Genomic DNA, 15774 nt, shown 5'->3' with positions numbered 1-15774 from the left:
TACCTCAGACAGCAAAACTCTGAGAGCTTACACGACTCTCCTGCATTTCTGTCAGAACAACAACTATTCTAAGGATAAGAATCTCAATTAGATGACATATTAAAAAAAAAGCCACTGAGAAAATCTTTACGCTGACTGTTCCTCAAATGCCAACACACAAATATCAGAGGTCTTTACACTACTAAACCTTACAGGAGGCACGTTTCTATCAATGATGGTACGGAAGACCTCCATCCACTGGGTCATAGTCTGGTTATTCACCAACTGGAGTGGCAATGCGTACTGAAATAAGGAAAAAAATACAACATCATGCTCATTAAATACTGATTGATTTATTTTTTCTCCTGAAGAAGGCAGAAGATGTTTCTACAGTTGTTACACTCCCAGAAAGATGAGGTTCTAAGTAAAATCTAAGCTAGGTTAGATATCGTTACTACTAAAACTGCAACCTTCTTGGTATTATTGACAGAGAAACTTCTGATTGGACACTATTTGAGGAAAGTTCCTTGGCTTGAGAACTTGCTAATTCTTTTTGTTTCCTCCTGTTCTTCAAAGTAGTCCAGCTGAGTTTTATAGACCACAACAGTGGCTATATTACAGGATGTGGGGAAACCAAGAGCATTTTAGTAAGAGAAACGTATTTTTAATTACTATCTAGTAAATCCTACCTCTCTATAAAATCCAAAGCAAAGTGACAATATTCAGGCACTTTTTTTGAAAAATAAAATAGGATCTGGGGATCATTTTTTACCCTTCCCTCCTCCCCCCCAGTCTAATAACAACATAACAAACTTTTTAATGCTCAGTAAGATCTTTCAGGCTGTAACGATGTAGGATCTTGGTTTGTTTCTCAATCTCTGAAAGAGATTCACCAAACTCATATTCTCTGAAAATGCATAATAAATGCAAATAATTTCTGACAAATGATGAAGAAAGAAAGTAAGAAACACCACCTACTGAAGTGCGCTATTTGATAGGCATACTACAATATGCACTACTGCCACTTTCAGAGGCTAAACAGCACAGTTGAGATACTCAGATAGTTTATATCAGATTATGCACGACTTTAGATAGAAACATTTCTCCAACAAGCTTACATACAGGATGCACAGAAGTAGCTAGGTTCATTAAAAATGTAATCCTGGGGATCATGTGACCAGTTTTTAAGTAGACAAATCTATTTACTGTGATTATAAAAATCACATTTTTATAAAAGCTATTTATTGAACATGACTTTTCACATCCAAATTGGTATTTTTACTCAATGACACCCATGAGTGCACTGAAGGGGATTGCTGTGCCAAGCAATGTAAAAATTCTCGTTTTCCTGTACACAGATGCCAACCTGAACAAGAGCATAGAAGATTTTTAAGATTTGTTTCTGAAGAAGTACAGAGTAATGGGAGTTATCAGGCAGAAGCTGGATCATTTGCTGCTGAATCCGGGGCAAAAATATTTGCATTGCTGCTATGAGGGGATCTCGCTCCTCTGCCTTTTTGTATCTGCAAAGGAAACAAAAAACTGGGTCAAGGATCTACACACTATCTAATGCCTTCTCCTCACCAGCAACTGAATTACTGTGACAGAGGGTACTGTATTATGACATCAAAGTAGAAAATAATTTATATTCGTATTTCCAGCATTTGGGGAATCTTCAAACAAAAGAAGCTATAAGCATCTAAGAAGTTTTTCCACAGATGGGTTAAATCAGATCAGAAGTACAAAGCCTCAAGAAAAAATATCAGTAAATGCACACAAATTATTGCTGAAATCTCTGCTTTCAATTCACTGATGATATAAAGACAATGAATAGTTTTCAATTATTTACAGCAAAGGAAGCATACGAGAATTATTAATTCTCATCCTCTAGCTGAATTCCTTGTAGAACTGCCAGTGCTCTTAAGAAGGTCATTCTCAGTAATCAACTGAGAACAAAAGTACTGAGTCCTTGTTTACTTTTGGATTTCAACTTACTCGTAAGTCTTCACCAGCTGATACAGGCACAGGAGGCTCCCGAGCCAACTCCCACTGTTCTGAGACTGCAAGTAGTAGCCTATCTTGTCTACTACGGCTGTCCAATGGCCAGGAAAGTCATGTTTAATGATAGCGCGGAGGCACATTGTCAGCTGGGCTCTATAGCAGAAGAGAAAAAGAAACACCTTAGAAAGTAAGTAAGATCATGGCACAGTCTTTAATATTAAAGGACAGATCCCAAATCTTGGTTTAACGGCTACAATATGCATGTTATATCGTAACTTCCATACATATTTTGGTAACACTGAAAGAGTTCTGGAAGATAATAGAAGAAAAGCAAGGAAAAAAATCTCATGGTATTTAAGGAAGAAACTAATTTCAGAATGTTTTAACTACTTTTCTCTGCTCCTCCTCACTCTCTACAGCCATCAGACAAGATTTGAAAGTAATTAATTGTTCGTGAAACCAGCTAGCTTTGTACTTTGAAAATGAGTGGTTATACTTCTAAACATTTACATGGTTGAAAGCAACCACAAACAGAACAAACTTGTACATTTTTATTAAACAAAACTGGTTTGTGTTATGATCCAAGCCAGAGGGTCCTCATCAAATGATAATTTTCCTGGTATCTTCCCAAACAGCACTTCACAACCTCAGAAGCATATGGCAGAGCAAATGAGGTAAAATGTTGTATCATTCCGCTCTCTCCACACAGCCTTTGAAGCCACTCACAATGGTGTGGCAAGACAGGATTGTTAACTGACTGATGCAAGATGTGACTAAAAAGGTTGAGAGGCATTAAACTAGAAACTCTAATTGCTCTTGGCTCTGCCAAGAGAAATTGAAAAGGAATGAAAGAAAAAGTCTGCAGTAAATATTGTTTCTTTTATATTTGGTACTCCTTGCAGTCCAATACATAAGGAGCCACTATCACCAAGGAGTTCAATAACGGGCTCTCAATCCTTTGATGTTTTGACCTTTGTACAAACTTACCTTCCCCCTCAAGCCCTTGGAGTTTGTCCTTGTTGCTGATTTGGTTCCTTCTCCTCCCTTATTCTCACAAGCAAACAGTGAAAAATACCAGTATCACAGCATCAGACTAGTTCCAGTTTTCTTTGACATTTTTAACCTTTGACAAATTTACAAGTTCTTAGTCAGTATTTAGAAACCCTCTATCTGAGGTGTTTTTCTAAGGAGTTTCAAGAGTCCTTTTCAATGTACATGGTCATTGTAATGACAAGATATTTTGAATATCATATTATGAAAAGATGCCTGAACTAGTTTGCAAAAAAACTCCTCAAACCTCCATTATTTTGTGCTCATTTGTACAAACCTAGCCTTGGTAGTTAAACATGATGAAGTGGGAAACTTCACGCCTTTATTACACTATCACAGAATCAACATAAGCTTCCTTACACTGTGGTACAATCCTCGCAAGGAGTTCTCTAAGGGGAGATTCTAATCACTTAGAAAAGACTTTAAAAAGCTGAACTGGAAACGATGCTTTAGTTCCTTCTCTTGCATTGGTGCAGGGCCCACATTCCTGTCAGTTTGTCTAATCTATTCATAAAGATATCCAGTGACAGCAATGCTATTGCATCCTAACATATTCCAGTGTTCCTTTAAAAAAAAAGGAAAAAAAAATAATAATAATTAACCCTAATTTCACTCTAATGTCAATCGCTCCTCTTCTTGTAGGACAACTGGCCAAAAAGACATCTTCAGCCAGCCAGCTGAAAGGAGGAGCAGAGGAGAAGAAGATTCTCATCTGGTTTTCATAGATGCACATCTATACACTACAGCCTAACCTACCCTTATCAGATTAATTTTAATTAAAGCCACAAACAATCACAGATTGTAATAAATCTGTGAAACTTACTTATTCTTACAGAAAAAGAGAAGAACATTTTTTCATTCTTTTAACATCTTACAACCAAGAATAAAAACGCACATTTAAATGCTGGAATTACGTACAAAAATTGGAAAAGTACCCGAGAAAATAGGTATTAGAAAAAATGGATTTTGAGCAGTATTTCCCTCAAGAGGTAATTTGGTATTATAGACAGCCCTCTATAACACCTGCCCTGAATCGGCCATATAGACAGGCTGTCACTGCAGCAAGTTTTAGAAGACGCTTTAAACTACACTGTACAAGAATAAATTGCATCACAGTGCTCTTAGCCAGGTAAATGCATTTCTGAGAAACAAGTGCACATACATATGGTAAAACTAATTATTATCACATTTTCAAAAGAAGTACTCACTTCATTTCCCAAGAAATTGAGATTCTCACACATCTGGACTGGTAGATCTGAAAACCTGAGCTATAGAAATATCTCTACATAGCAGAAAAATACCTCACTAAGTCAGGAGAGCGAATTATTCCTTCTACAATGTTATCACGAATCTGCTGACGATCATTTTCATGAATGTTGAATGGAAATACTGCTTCTCCAGGAGGTGGTTCACGGTCTGGCCAGTACTGTGTCACCATGTTCTTCAGGTAAATGGCAGCTACGAATAAGCCATGTGGAAATAATACTTTAAATTTAATTCTGAAGTATCCCCACATTACTGTGCTCAATATGTAGTACAGTTGAAAGTACAACAAAGAGCAGAAAGGACAACTGAAAACCCCCTGCATGGGTTTGTAACAATTTTAAGCACTAAGCACAGGTAAGACAGAAAACCATTTTTTAATATATATATATATTTATCGTAACAGACAAGACTGGGCTCAAGTGTCTGGTCCTAAACTGAGCGGGATAGTATTTCAGTCAACTTCTGTTGGAGTACATTCTTTACTACAACAGTCTTGCGTACAGCCATAATACGCTGTCATTCTAAACAAGCAAACAAATATCATCTTATCTTCATTTTTACTCATCCCTAAAATAACAATTCAAGCTCAGTAAGGGAACTTTTGGAAGGCTCATGTAAACAAATCATTGTGCACGCAGAGAGGATCCTCTGCTTGGGGAAATGCCCAGTATGAAACTGGCATATGGCCTACCTTCTATTCAGACAGAAATGTGTGTTGTGAATTCCCTGAGCTTTATCTCACTACTAGGATTTCCCATAATCCCTTAGAATTGTTCCCTTCTGTCTCACATGGAAAAACATGAAAAATAAAAGTTAATCTTCCACTGAAAATAAGCAGCATTTATGCCTCAGTATTGAAATGCCTGTTGGCATTCTTTAGAAAACATAGGAAATATGCTGTAAGACATTAAAGTAATGTTCTTAATAGACTCTTATACCTTTATTATTTAGGTTGATTACTGACTAGGGTTTTAAAGTATAAATAAGATATTCTTGGGTACAATTTTTTTTTGTCATAACAAGTTACAAAGTAGGAAAGCATGCAGTTTGTAAAATCTTTTATAGGAACAAGAGGAAAAACAATTATTTGACTGTGAAATGCCACAATGTTCAAATATAAAACAGGTCCAGAAAGACCAAAGACTAATTTATTTTGTCCATAGATCTTAAGAGTGTACAAATTCTTGGCTTTTTACAAAATTTCAGGGAAATCCGTTGATTTAGAAACTAAATTCAAATGTTTTCTGTATCTCCATTCTGGAACAACAACAACAACAAAAAAACACTCTACATACTTCTGTTTTTTGTTGTTTTGGTTTTTGTTTTTTTCCCTGAATAATAAAATTAGAGATTAATTTATGAAAATGACCTTATGGTGCCTAGATTAACATCAAACTTTACCATAGAATGGTTTAACAATGCCATCCAGAATTGGATTATCTTTGAAAATATACAAGCTATCATGACAAACGCATATGTCAGCATGCCTCAACACACTCAGGGGATTAATAGGATCTGTACAAAAAAACAAAACACCACTGTACTTCAATGGGAAATGCTGTTCCATAGGATAGAAACAGAGCGGTGAATGAAACAGTATTCATCAATTTATTGAAAAAGCTGAATACTGAATAAACACTCTGTAAAAAAATAAAAAATAAAACATTGTATAGGAGTACTTAAAATAGATTATGAGACTTTAGAAACTGATCTTACACAAATATATACCCTAAAGTTAACTGCATCACTGCACCCAAAATTACATATACAGTTAGGCAATCCTACTAGACATGCTCAGACTACAAATTTATAACTTACCAGTAACGTGACCTTCCTTCATATTTATTTTTGTGAGTAGACACCATAGATACCAAATAAGCATATGTGGCTACCTTTGACCTACAAACTGTTTTCATTTTCAGAAACTTTGACTTTTCCAGGAAAAGGGATTCAAACAGAGAAACACTACTCAAATGAGATCCACTTTTTTTTGTTTTAATACCTTCATGTCTTGGCTTCAATCTCTCTTCACCATCAGAAGAAAGAATATCTGAGGCTCCCTGGGTACTCAGTTTTGAGCAGAAGTCATTCTCTTTCAGTATCAGTATTCCAACATTCCAGTAGGGATCACTATAAACACGGGGAGGCCAAAGTAGGACTCAACTCTATACCCGTGCTTTTATCTGATCTTCATACAGGAAAGAGGTGGCAAAGACAGAAAGGTTTCCCTGCTGAACCTTTCCATCTCCATGTTCAGAACAAATGTGAACTTTCCTACTTTCCAGCAGCTCAATACTGTGTTGAAATAACTAACAGACTGACTTTCTATTGAAAGAAAATGAAACAAGGATTTTATCTCACCTGCTTGACGCACCGGAAATTCAACTTGATCTGATACTATGATTTGCAGTAGACTTGGAGCAAAATTGATGATCTTATAAGACTGAAATACATATAAAACACAGTTAACAATGTTTAAAGAAGACTGTATTACCAAAAGATGAATAAGAATAGAAACCAAGGTTTTTGTAGAGATCTTTAAGTCTCCTCATGAAGTATGAAAGGTTTTAGCACAAGAATTTTTTACCCAAATCAGTGGTGTTCCACAGAGTTACTTGAAAAAGCTGAGCAAATAATGGTACATGGGAGGAATAAGTAATGTGACAAGGCTCTCTAACAGAGATTAGTGATAATGAATATTTAAATCATTCTGAGAATGCATAATGAGAATCACTACACATCTAGTGCATTATTTTACTTAGCCTCATAAATCAAACAAGCCATGTATTATACAGCTATATTTTAACAGACTAGATGCATAGTACATCGTAACAGAAAAATACCAACTGGGAATAAGCAGTGGAATAACCACTTTTAATTAAAATCAAGTGTAGACAGATAACATTTCAAAATCCACAGCTTTTCTGGGAACTTTTCAAACACTACATCAGCCACACAGCTGAAAAATTTCAGAGAAAACAATGCTCACTGAACTTCTGAGCAAAGCATGTCAGATTTAAAAGAAGTGAAAATCTGATAGCATTATACTGCTGTCATTCAACAGGGGTCCTCCAACGTGAAGAATCGTTGACTCAGCATGGTGCAGCTACTGCAAAGCCTTGGCAACATCAGTAATTACTGGTAGGTCAGATCTTTCGTCACTCAGATCCATGTTTGATATGAAAAAGAGAGATGTTTCTTGGGGGCTAGATGACAGAGACTTTCTTATTTTACCTTTTAGAGTATTTCTTTCCAACCAGATTATGCCTGGCAGTCCTGTGGTTATTTCCAGAGCAGTGCTTTCAGTGCAAGTATACTACATCCTCCCAGAAACTTTGCCTCATTCAAAAGCTGTGAAGTAAGTGGTATGTTCTGCAGTGCGTGTACCCAATTCCTTGATCTAACATTTCCATAATGAGGTAAAACTACATTGCTTTCACGATGCCTAAGTGTAACAGCGGCAGCACAACTCAACAGTTTTGCCAAATCACTTAACTTTGTGGCCCTCATTTTACTCATTGTAACTGCAGCACAATTCTAACCCACTCTGTGTTCAGAGCGTCATTTGATGTTTATAGAGCAATCTGAGCTCTCAGATAAAAGCAGTAACGGCAAGTCAGAAGCATACTCTCCTGCACTTGCCTTCTCTGTAAACTTTAATTACCCATAAGCAAAGCTCAAGGTAAAGCAAAAGCTGTTAACAGGCAGCACAGGAGCTCCATTTATCTACAGACACGCTGAAAACGCCAGCTTTCAATGCCAACTGGTTGAAACACACCAGATTCCCAAAATCACCTTTCATATCAAGTGTACCGGAGGCCAAAGGCTGGCCTTCGGCTGCCGGCAGACAGCCCCTCACAGCTCCAGGGAGCTCTGACTGCGGGGCTGAGGGAGGCTCCAGGGCGGTGAGGAGGGCACGAGGCCTTGCAGAGGCACAGAAAAAAACAAGAACTTGTGCGACTCCCGAGAGGCTTTTTTCCTCTACATAGTGCTGATATGTGGTCCTCAGAGGGAGCCTACATGCAGCTTGTACCACTAAAAATACATTGACTAGGAATGCAGCCTTCTGGGGGGTTGTTTTGTCGTCGTTGCTGCATTTTCCAGCAGTAATCCCACCAGTATCACATTTGGGATGGACGCGGTGGTAACAGCACAAATTATTTCTCTTTCCCTGCACAAACAGCTTTTGCTGAATTTACACTGAAGTCACAGCTACTCCAGGAAGCTTTATTGGTACCACTTGTGCTGGCACACAACCGCTAGCCTTGAAACGTTGCCAGGATATCCACAAATAGGGTCATTTGGCCCGCGCGGCGAGCGGCCTGCAGCGCCTGGCATGACACGAGGCGCGTTACGTGGACGGGCTGCGCAGGGTCTCTGAGGAGGCACAATGCTGTGGGGGCTTCCTGCCACCCAAAATACCGACACCCCCCAGAGATCACAGGAGCACGGCATCCAGTCCCCACCACATCCTTCTGTTCTGTACTGTTACCTTTATATCACCACTATGAAGAACGCTCTATTTTCCTCACTGCACCCCACAATTCACATTTTTACACAGCTTTGTTTTCTCTTCAGTATCAGAGACACAAACATGTTAGAGACTAACAGAGATTGTGTGCCCCTTTTAGAAAAAAGGCACCTGCTTGTGTTACATTTGTGAGGCTCAAATACCATGCTGCTCACTTGCACAGCAGCAGTCCTGTCAGGAAAACAACGCTCTGCTTGCAATTTTGGGAACAGAGGACTTTTGAAAAAGCCACACGCAGCAACATTTTTCCTATACCAGCACATTCCCTTTGGTTTCGTTGTCATGCTAATTGTGATCTTGGGATCGATCCTTTCGCTCCCTTGCTCTGGAAAACCATGCAGCAGGCCCCGGGACAGCAGCAGGTAAAGCTGCAGGTGCTCTGTGCGCTGGGGCAGAGCTACTGTTAGATGGGCTGTGTGTGAATGGAAGGAGATGAAGAGTCCGCAGAGCTGGGCGGGTTCTGCAAGACTTGTGAGAGCTGCGTGTGAGCTTTTACAAACTGAGTAAAGCAAAAGGAAGTTTTTGGAAAGTAAACTTTCACTACATACAAAGAACAACGATTAAAGCTGTGTAAAACATACTGACAGACCTCGCATTAATCACAGGTCACTAAAAAAAAACACAAACAGCTACCCCCATTTCATTTCCATTGGGATTAAGAAGATGGGACACAACGATGTGCAAGGCTAGCAGCTTAACCAGAAGAGGCATACAGCTAAGCACTGGTAAGACAGAGCTGGGTAAACTTCCAGCAATGACCAAGGAGATGTGCACGTCCCCACATGACTCGCTCCACCGGTGCCCACCGTCTCGGGATCTACACACTGCAGCCACACATCCACCTGCCCCCTGTTTGTCTTTTCTCCTTTGGCCTAACATGCATTTCTTCCCCACCTCAGCATCACTGTTCCACTCCTCAAACCATCACAGAACACACCCTTTTCTGCCTAATTCCTTGTCCCTTTGGTTAGGTATAGAACAGAAGACACCCAAAAAAACCTCAGATAAGCCACTGAAAAACAGCAAGATGAACACCATTACATTCACAGAACCAGAATACAAGGAGAGATAAGCAGAAAAAAAAACCACTAAGATTTCCCCAAATTGATCCTACTGAAGCAAGTACTCTTCACACCTCACTTTCACATGGGACCCCAGGTTATCATGCATTACATGTTACTAAACTTACTACAATAAGCATCACCCTTGTACGTTGCTGTCACATTTAAAGCTCACAGCAAGCAATTACTCCACAGCCACATTTTTCAGTAATCTTCCTGCTGCACTGAGGGCAGCCAGAGTGGCTGAGTGCAGAGTGGCATGGGAAGGTATTTCTTCATCTGCAGAACAACACGGGGATGCTCTGGAACAACGGACATGGAAAACCAAGCCTTCCCTTGGGTTCTGCAAGGCAGGCTGTCCTTCTCCACCAGTGGCAAACAGCACGTCCTTCTTGGCACCTCTGAATGCAAGTATGGCACAAAATAATTGCTTTTCATCCCTTCATCTGAGAAGTCAAGGCACTAGGTCTTTGTTTGAAAAGATAAACACAGAGAAAATAAATGTATCTTGAATATGTATGCAATTAACTGTTTGCAAAGATTATTTTAAGGCTTCCACACGTTTGATTTGAATGCTCAGGTATCTAAACTTTATTTTTTGTTTGCTCTGCACTTAAAATGCGTTACTTAGAAACTCCATCAGTATTTGTCACACTTGGGCATATTTTTGCTGTTGCTAATAGTACTTTCTCTCTCTCTCTTTTTTTTTTTATGCTGGCAGTCACAGGTTGTTAAAACAAACTAGAACTTCAAATGACACTTTCTTCTTTCCTTGCCTACATGCAAAACCCTCATCTAGGGAGGGGAAAACACAGTGTTCTCCACACAAAGTGAAAATAAATTTGTACGAGAACACCTACCCGAGCTGCTTTCGTCTGCTGGTCCCGCTGCCAAATTCATCCAGTGTCAACCACAAGCCACTTTCCACAGAAAGGCTCATGCCTTCGTGCAAGTCAACTTCCTCATCGAATTGCTCCTCAATAAAAATACCTGAGATTCCTCCCTCGATAACACGGTGCTCAATGCCAACAGCACAGTGGCCGTAAGATCCCTGCATACTTTGACAGCCAACTCACCAAAGATAGGTAAGAAATGAAAGGAAGCCTGACATTAGTCAGGACTCTTCTGCTTTTGGGCAATCTTTTCATACTTCGTTCTCTTCTTCCTGCACCACTTCCCAGTTCCTGTCAAAGCCAAGTTCTGCAACTCTTTCTCAAAATTTAAGCAAGCACTTGTATGCCTGCAGTTTTATTCATGTTGTCCACTTTGTCACAGAACAAATAAATGCATTACGACAAGTTGAGCCAACTAAGATTAACATACAAGAATTGTACTGGTGATCCTATATGAACAGGAATCAGAGGTGATACTGCATGCTCATATAATCAGACAATAACATTCCACAACATAGAATCAGAGTCACAGAAGGATTTGGGCTGGAAGAGACCTTAAAGACCATTTAGTTGCAATCCCCCTGCCATGGGCAGGGACACCTCCCACCAGCCCGGGCTGCCCAAAGCCCCATCCAGCCTGGCCTTGAGCACGCCAGGGATGGCAGCCACAGCTTCTCTGGGCAGCCTGTGCCAGTGCCTCACCACCCTCAATAGGGAATAATTTATTCCTAATATCTAATCTAAATGTACCCTCTTTGAGTTTAAAGCCAATCCACATTATCCTTATCGCTACACTCCCTGACCAGGAGTCCCTCCCCAGCTTTCCTGCAGGCCCTCTTTAGGTACTGGAAGGCCGTTATACCAAGAACTGGCACATGAAAGCAGTCTTTAGTCATTAAAAAAATGTCACTGAAGTCCATTAGACAAACCTAAAAAGAACAAGAGCAAAAACAGATATTTAAAAATCTCATTACAAACAAGAGGGTGTGTAGAAATTGAGTATCTTCATTTGGTGTGAAAATTGACTGTTCTAATAAATACAGTGTGATTGAAAAACATGATCCTAAAGTGCAGGCTAATTATGTTATGACAAAGCTGATGGAAAATAAATGGGAAAAAAAAAAAAAAAAGGAGTGAGCTGGAGAGATGTGTACACTAAGAGAAATAACAGGTTAACAGAGAAGTGACAGTAGGTACATGACAGACATGACTGACCTGGCAGGAAATTACTGCTCCAGTTTATCCAGAATCACATTTTAGACCAATCTCGCACTTAGATTTGCGCTCAGGGCACCAAGAGAAATGAAGTTTGCTGATGACTCAGAAGTAGCATACATCAATAGAGGAGAAAGATCAGAAAAATTCTACAAAGAACTGAATTATCTTTACAACTGCTGCAACAAAAACACAATGGAGTAATAGGACAAAGTACACGGCCATGCACTAAGGCATAATAGGAATTTCTCCTAAAAGCTTGAGGCTCGTTAGTGAGGAACAACCACAGGATAAAAGGGCCTTGGTATATTACATGGTAAGAGATGTTAAGTGTTGAACATGAAGATAATTGTAGCTTTAGGATGTATAAAATGAGGTATTAATGGCATTGAGCGTGAGACTTTCTGGCACGCTGCAAACACAGATGACCAGATTACACAAGAAAGATTACTTCAATGGGAAGTACAGAGAAGAGCTGTGCTCTCTTGTTATTAGATTTCAAAAATCCAGTTTTATGATAAGGCGAAGGAAATATAGGTTGTTGAGGCAAAGGAAAACAAGCTGGTAGGGATCAGCCTCTGACAAATGTGTCAGAGTAGGTACCAAGAAACCTGTTCTAGTTAAGAACCAACATTGGCACAAATTGATCTTAAATGGGCCATAAATTGGTTTAGGCTGGAAACTGACATTTGTTTCTAGCTGCTGGAGGAAGAAAGCTCACAAACAGCCTTCCAGTAAAAATAATAAGGGCAAAAAAAAAAAAATAGTAACTTTTAAACGTAGCCTTGATTTCATTTCTAAATGCAATTAGATGATAATCCAGAAGGCAGAGAGCAACTTCATTGATTTAGCTCTGTCTTTATACAGGTGCATGAACATACAGAAAAGAAAGAAGCATTTTCAGGCGTCCCAGGACTTTTGACAGATACACAAGTTTTCATTCATTTTAACTTCATCCTGCACATAAGTGAATTACTGAGTCAGGACCCTTAGGAGATCACTGCTAAAGGACTCTCTATCAGTAGAAGCAATGAAGCATCTACAGAGACACTATTTTGGTGGAACAGTAACAGTAGAGTTTCAACTGTGTGGGAAACTCCAGTCACTACCTTGATTCAAGCTTGAAAGCAAACACACACTGCAGACAGGGTGGCACAGAAGATGTTTTACTTCAATACCCTTTAGTGCTTATCAGGAGCAGCATCACGTTATTGCACAGAATGAAGGTGACCCCTGCTCTCTTTGGACAAGCATTGTATTACTACTTTGAGTGCTTATTGTTGGACAGAGGGCTTTTTGGTTGGCTGGTTGGTTAGTTTCTTTGCTAGAACAAGAGAAAAGCTAGACCAGCATCAGGATTCCTGCACACACAGGAACACAGCTATGTGTCAGCACTATCATTATGTACGTGGAAGTCTGACACGTCGCTTTGAAGTCTTGCTTCAAAAGCGCTGAAAGGTTTCAAGATGCCAAAGGCCCACGTTAGCAGCATTCCGCAGGTGCACTTTTGTTCCACTCCTCCAAAGAGTCGTATCAACCTCAACACCACATCGGTGCGCTTCATCAGTCACATACATCACGCTTCGTTTGGTAACAGGAAGCCTGTGCAGCAACAGGCACATCTTAATTTCAGGACTTTTTCTTTATAACAGAAGAGAGGAAACGTATCAGCTATTTCAAATAAAAATCTGTACTTCAACCCATTCTCGATAAATCCTGAAAGTAAAAGCTGGGTGTTTCATGAGAACTGCGTTATCCAACACTTGTAATTGAAAGGTTTTGTGGATCACAATCTCCACTCTCTAACTAGACGGTGTGCAATAGAGATGGCAAAGCAATAGCGTTAGGAGCAGGACCAGGCACACAGACAGCTGCTCCTTTGTCCTACCTCTGCCAGCCACGCAGCGGTTTATTCCCCTGGTTTTGATCCCCGTGCAACACGCTGCTGGCAGATATTAATTCCCCTGTTAGTCCCCAACGGCAGGGATACAAGTAAGCGCTGAGGGATTTTTACAGCAACTCGCCAGGCGAGTATGAAAGAAGTTTTGCAGTTTTATCTAGCTGCGGGCACGAGCGTTCTCAGCGCCCGCTGACCAGCTAACCGAGCTGCCCAAGGGCCGCGGGGGGGACTGGCCGGTTCACGAGGAGCCCGGAGTTGCCCAAACCCTGACCTCGGCCAGGAGAGCCGCCGTGCCGCAGCAGCCAGCCCTGCCAGCCGCCCCCCGCCGTCCTGCTGAGGCACCTCACGGGGGCACCCACAGCCCAAACCCACCCCACCGCCTCCGGGGGGCTTCCCCTTTCTCCCCCGGCCGAGCCAGCCCCCGGGGGACAGCGGCCAGGACGGGGGGGACCCGAGAAGGGACCCCGGGGCTGGCCCCGTCCACCGGGGAGGGGGCGCCCCCGGCTCCCCCCACCCCCCTCAGCCCCTGCCCCTGCCGGCGGGGCCGGGCGGCCCCGTGCGGAGCGGCGGCCGGGGGGCGGCGGCGGCGGCGGGGGCGGGCCAGGGCCGTGCCGTTCCGTGCCGTGCGGTACCGAGCCGTGCCGGCCGCCCCTCCCTCACCTGGTTGAGCTCGTTCTCGGCCGCGATGCGCAGCTTGGGGTCTATGGTGCCCTTGAGCGCCTGGATGATCCTGTTGGGGTCCATGTCGGCCCGCTGCTCGCCCCCCCCCGGCCCCTTTCTCCGCGGGCGGGAGGAGGGAGCGGGGCCGCCGCCGCCGCCCCCCCCCGCACCGCGACCGCGACCGCGACCGAGCTGGCGTCCCCCGCCCCCCGCCGCCGCTCACAGCCATTCACCGGTTTGCGACAGCTGGGCATCGGGAAGCGGGCGCTGCTTTACGGCCGCCGCGCCGCCTTCTGGCTTCGCGCGGGGGCCGCCATGCTGTTGTACGGACGGAAGCCAGATGCGGAGCCCGCAGCGGGGCCCGCTGGAGGCGGCCATGTTGCGGTGCGGTCCCCGAGGTGCGTGGTGCTGCACAACAAAGCCTCTGCAGGGGCAGTTTGCTGCAAGGGGCTTCCCGAAATGTGCTTCTGGTCCCTGTCCTCGTTGTGTCAGCGGTGAACCCCGGCTTGCCTTGTGTTAGTGGGGTTTGTGTATAAAACCGCTCAGGAATGTTCACGCCAACTAGGAACATTTGCCCTCTGTGGTTCTTCACCTCTGTCCTCCTGTTTCTCCCCCTAAATCCTAGAGCACGTGAAGCCAAGGGAGATGTAAACATTTGTGCGGGTGTAAGATAGCTCCTGAAGGGGCAGTTTACAGCCCCACGGCATGCCGGAATACCCTGATGACTATTCCCATCTTACTGAGTCAAGTCCTTGAGTTTCTTCTGCAGGTGAAGTTTCACGTGGCATTTACGGAACAGAGATGTGCTGCTACCTGGTGGGAAGCACAGAAAGGCTGCTTCCCGTGGTTTGGAAGAGTCAAGTGCTAGGGCAATTAGAAGGTCCTGCCATAGCTGCGTAGAAATGCCTTAAGAACACAATTTGAGAACATGTCGTTTGTTCACTGCAATTACAGCATAAAATGTCATTTCTCATTAGTGTTCCTCGATTAAGAAAACAGTAGTGTGTCCCTCAACTGGGGAAGCAGTACCTGACCCACGCTAAAGAATATTCTAAACAGTGTGCATACACAGGAGTCCTGGTTAAAGCAGGGGTACTAATCTCTAACAAAGTTTACTACACGGTAATAGTTGCCAAAACACCTTTACTGCCCCTAAATGACTTAAGTACTGAACTAGTTACAAGGAAAATGCTGAAACATCTGATACTATAAGGATTT

The 15774-nt window shown here is 42.2% G+C and overlaps 1 protein-coding gene across 1 annotated transcript in view; it reads right to left on the bottom strand.

The window, feature by feature from the left end:
- Nucleotides 1-14762, bottom strand: part of IPO8 (importin 8) — a 50838-nt gene extending 36076 nt beyond the window's left edge. The window contains exons 1-6 of the mRNA XM_035345224.1: nt 14557-14762; nt 6658-6739; nt 4332-4488; nt 1975-2133; nt 1346-1502; nt 193-282 (exon numbers count right to left, since the gene is read on the bottom strand). Coding sequence (XP_035201115.1) covers nt 193-282; nt 1346-1502; nt 1975-2133; nt 4332-4488; nt 6658-6739; nt 14557-14640 — 729 coding nt within the window. The 5' untranslated portion in view covers nt 14641-14762. The remainder of the gene's footprint in view (nt 1-192; nt 283-1345; nt 1503-1974; nt 2134-4331; nt 4489-6657; nt 6740-14556) is intronic.
- Nucleotides 14763-15774: the final 1012 nt, after the last annotated feature.

The sequence above is a fragment of the Oxyura jamaicensis genome, chromosome 1 (genome assembly GCF_011077185.1).
Source record: "Oxyura jamaicensis isolate SHBP4307 breed ruddy duck chromosome 1, BPBGC_Ojam_1.0, whole genome shotgun sequence".
NCBI classification, from domain to species: Eukaryota; Metazoa; Chordata; class Aves; order Anseriformes; family Anatidae; genus Oxyura; species Oxyura jamaicensis.
Note: the sequence above shows the minus strand (reverse complement) of the source record. Positions and strands in the feature narration are given on the sequence as shown.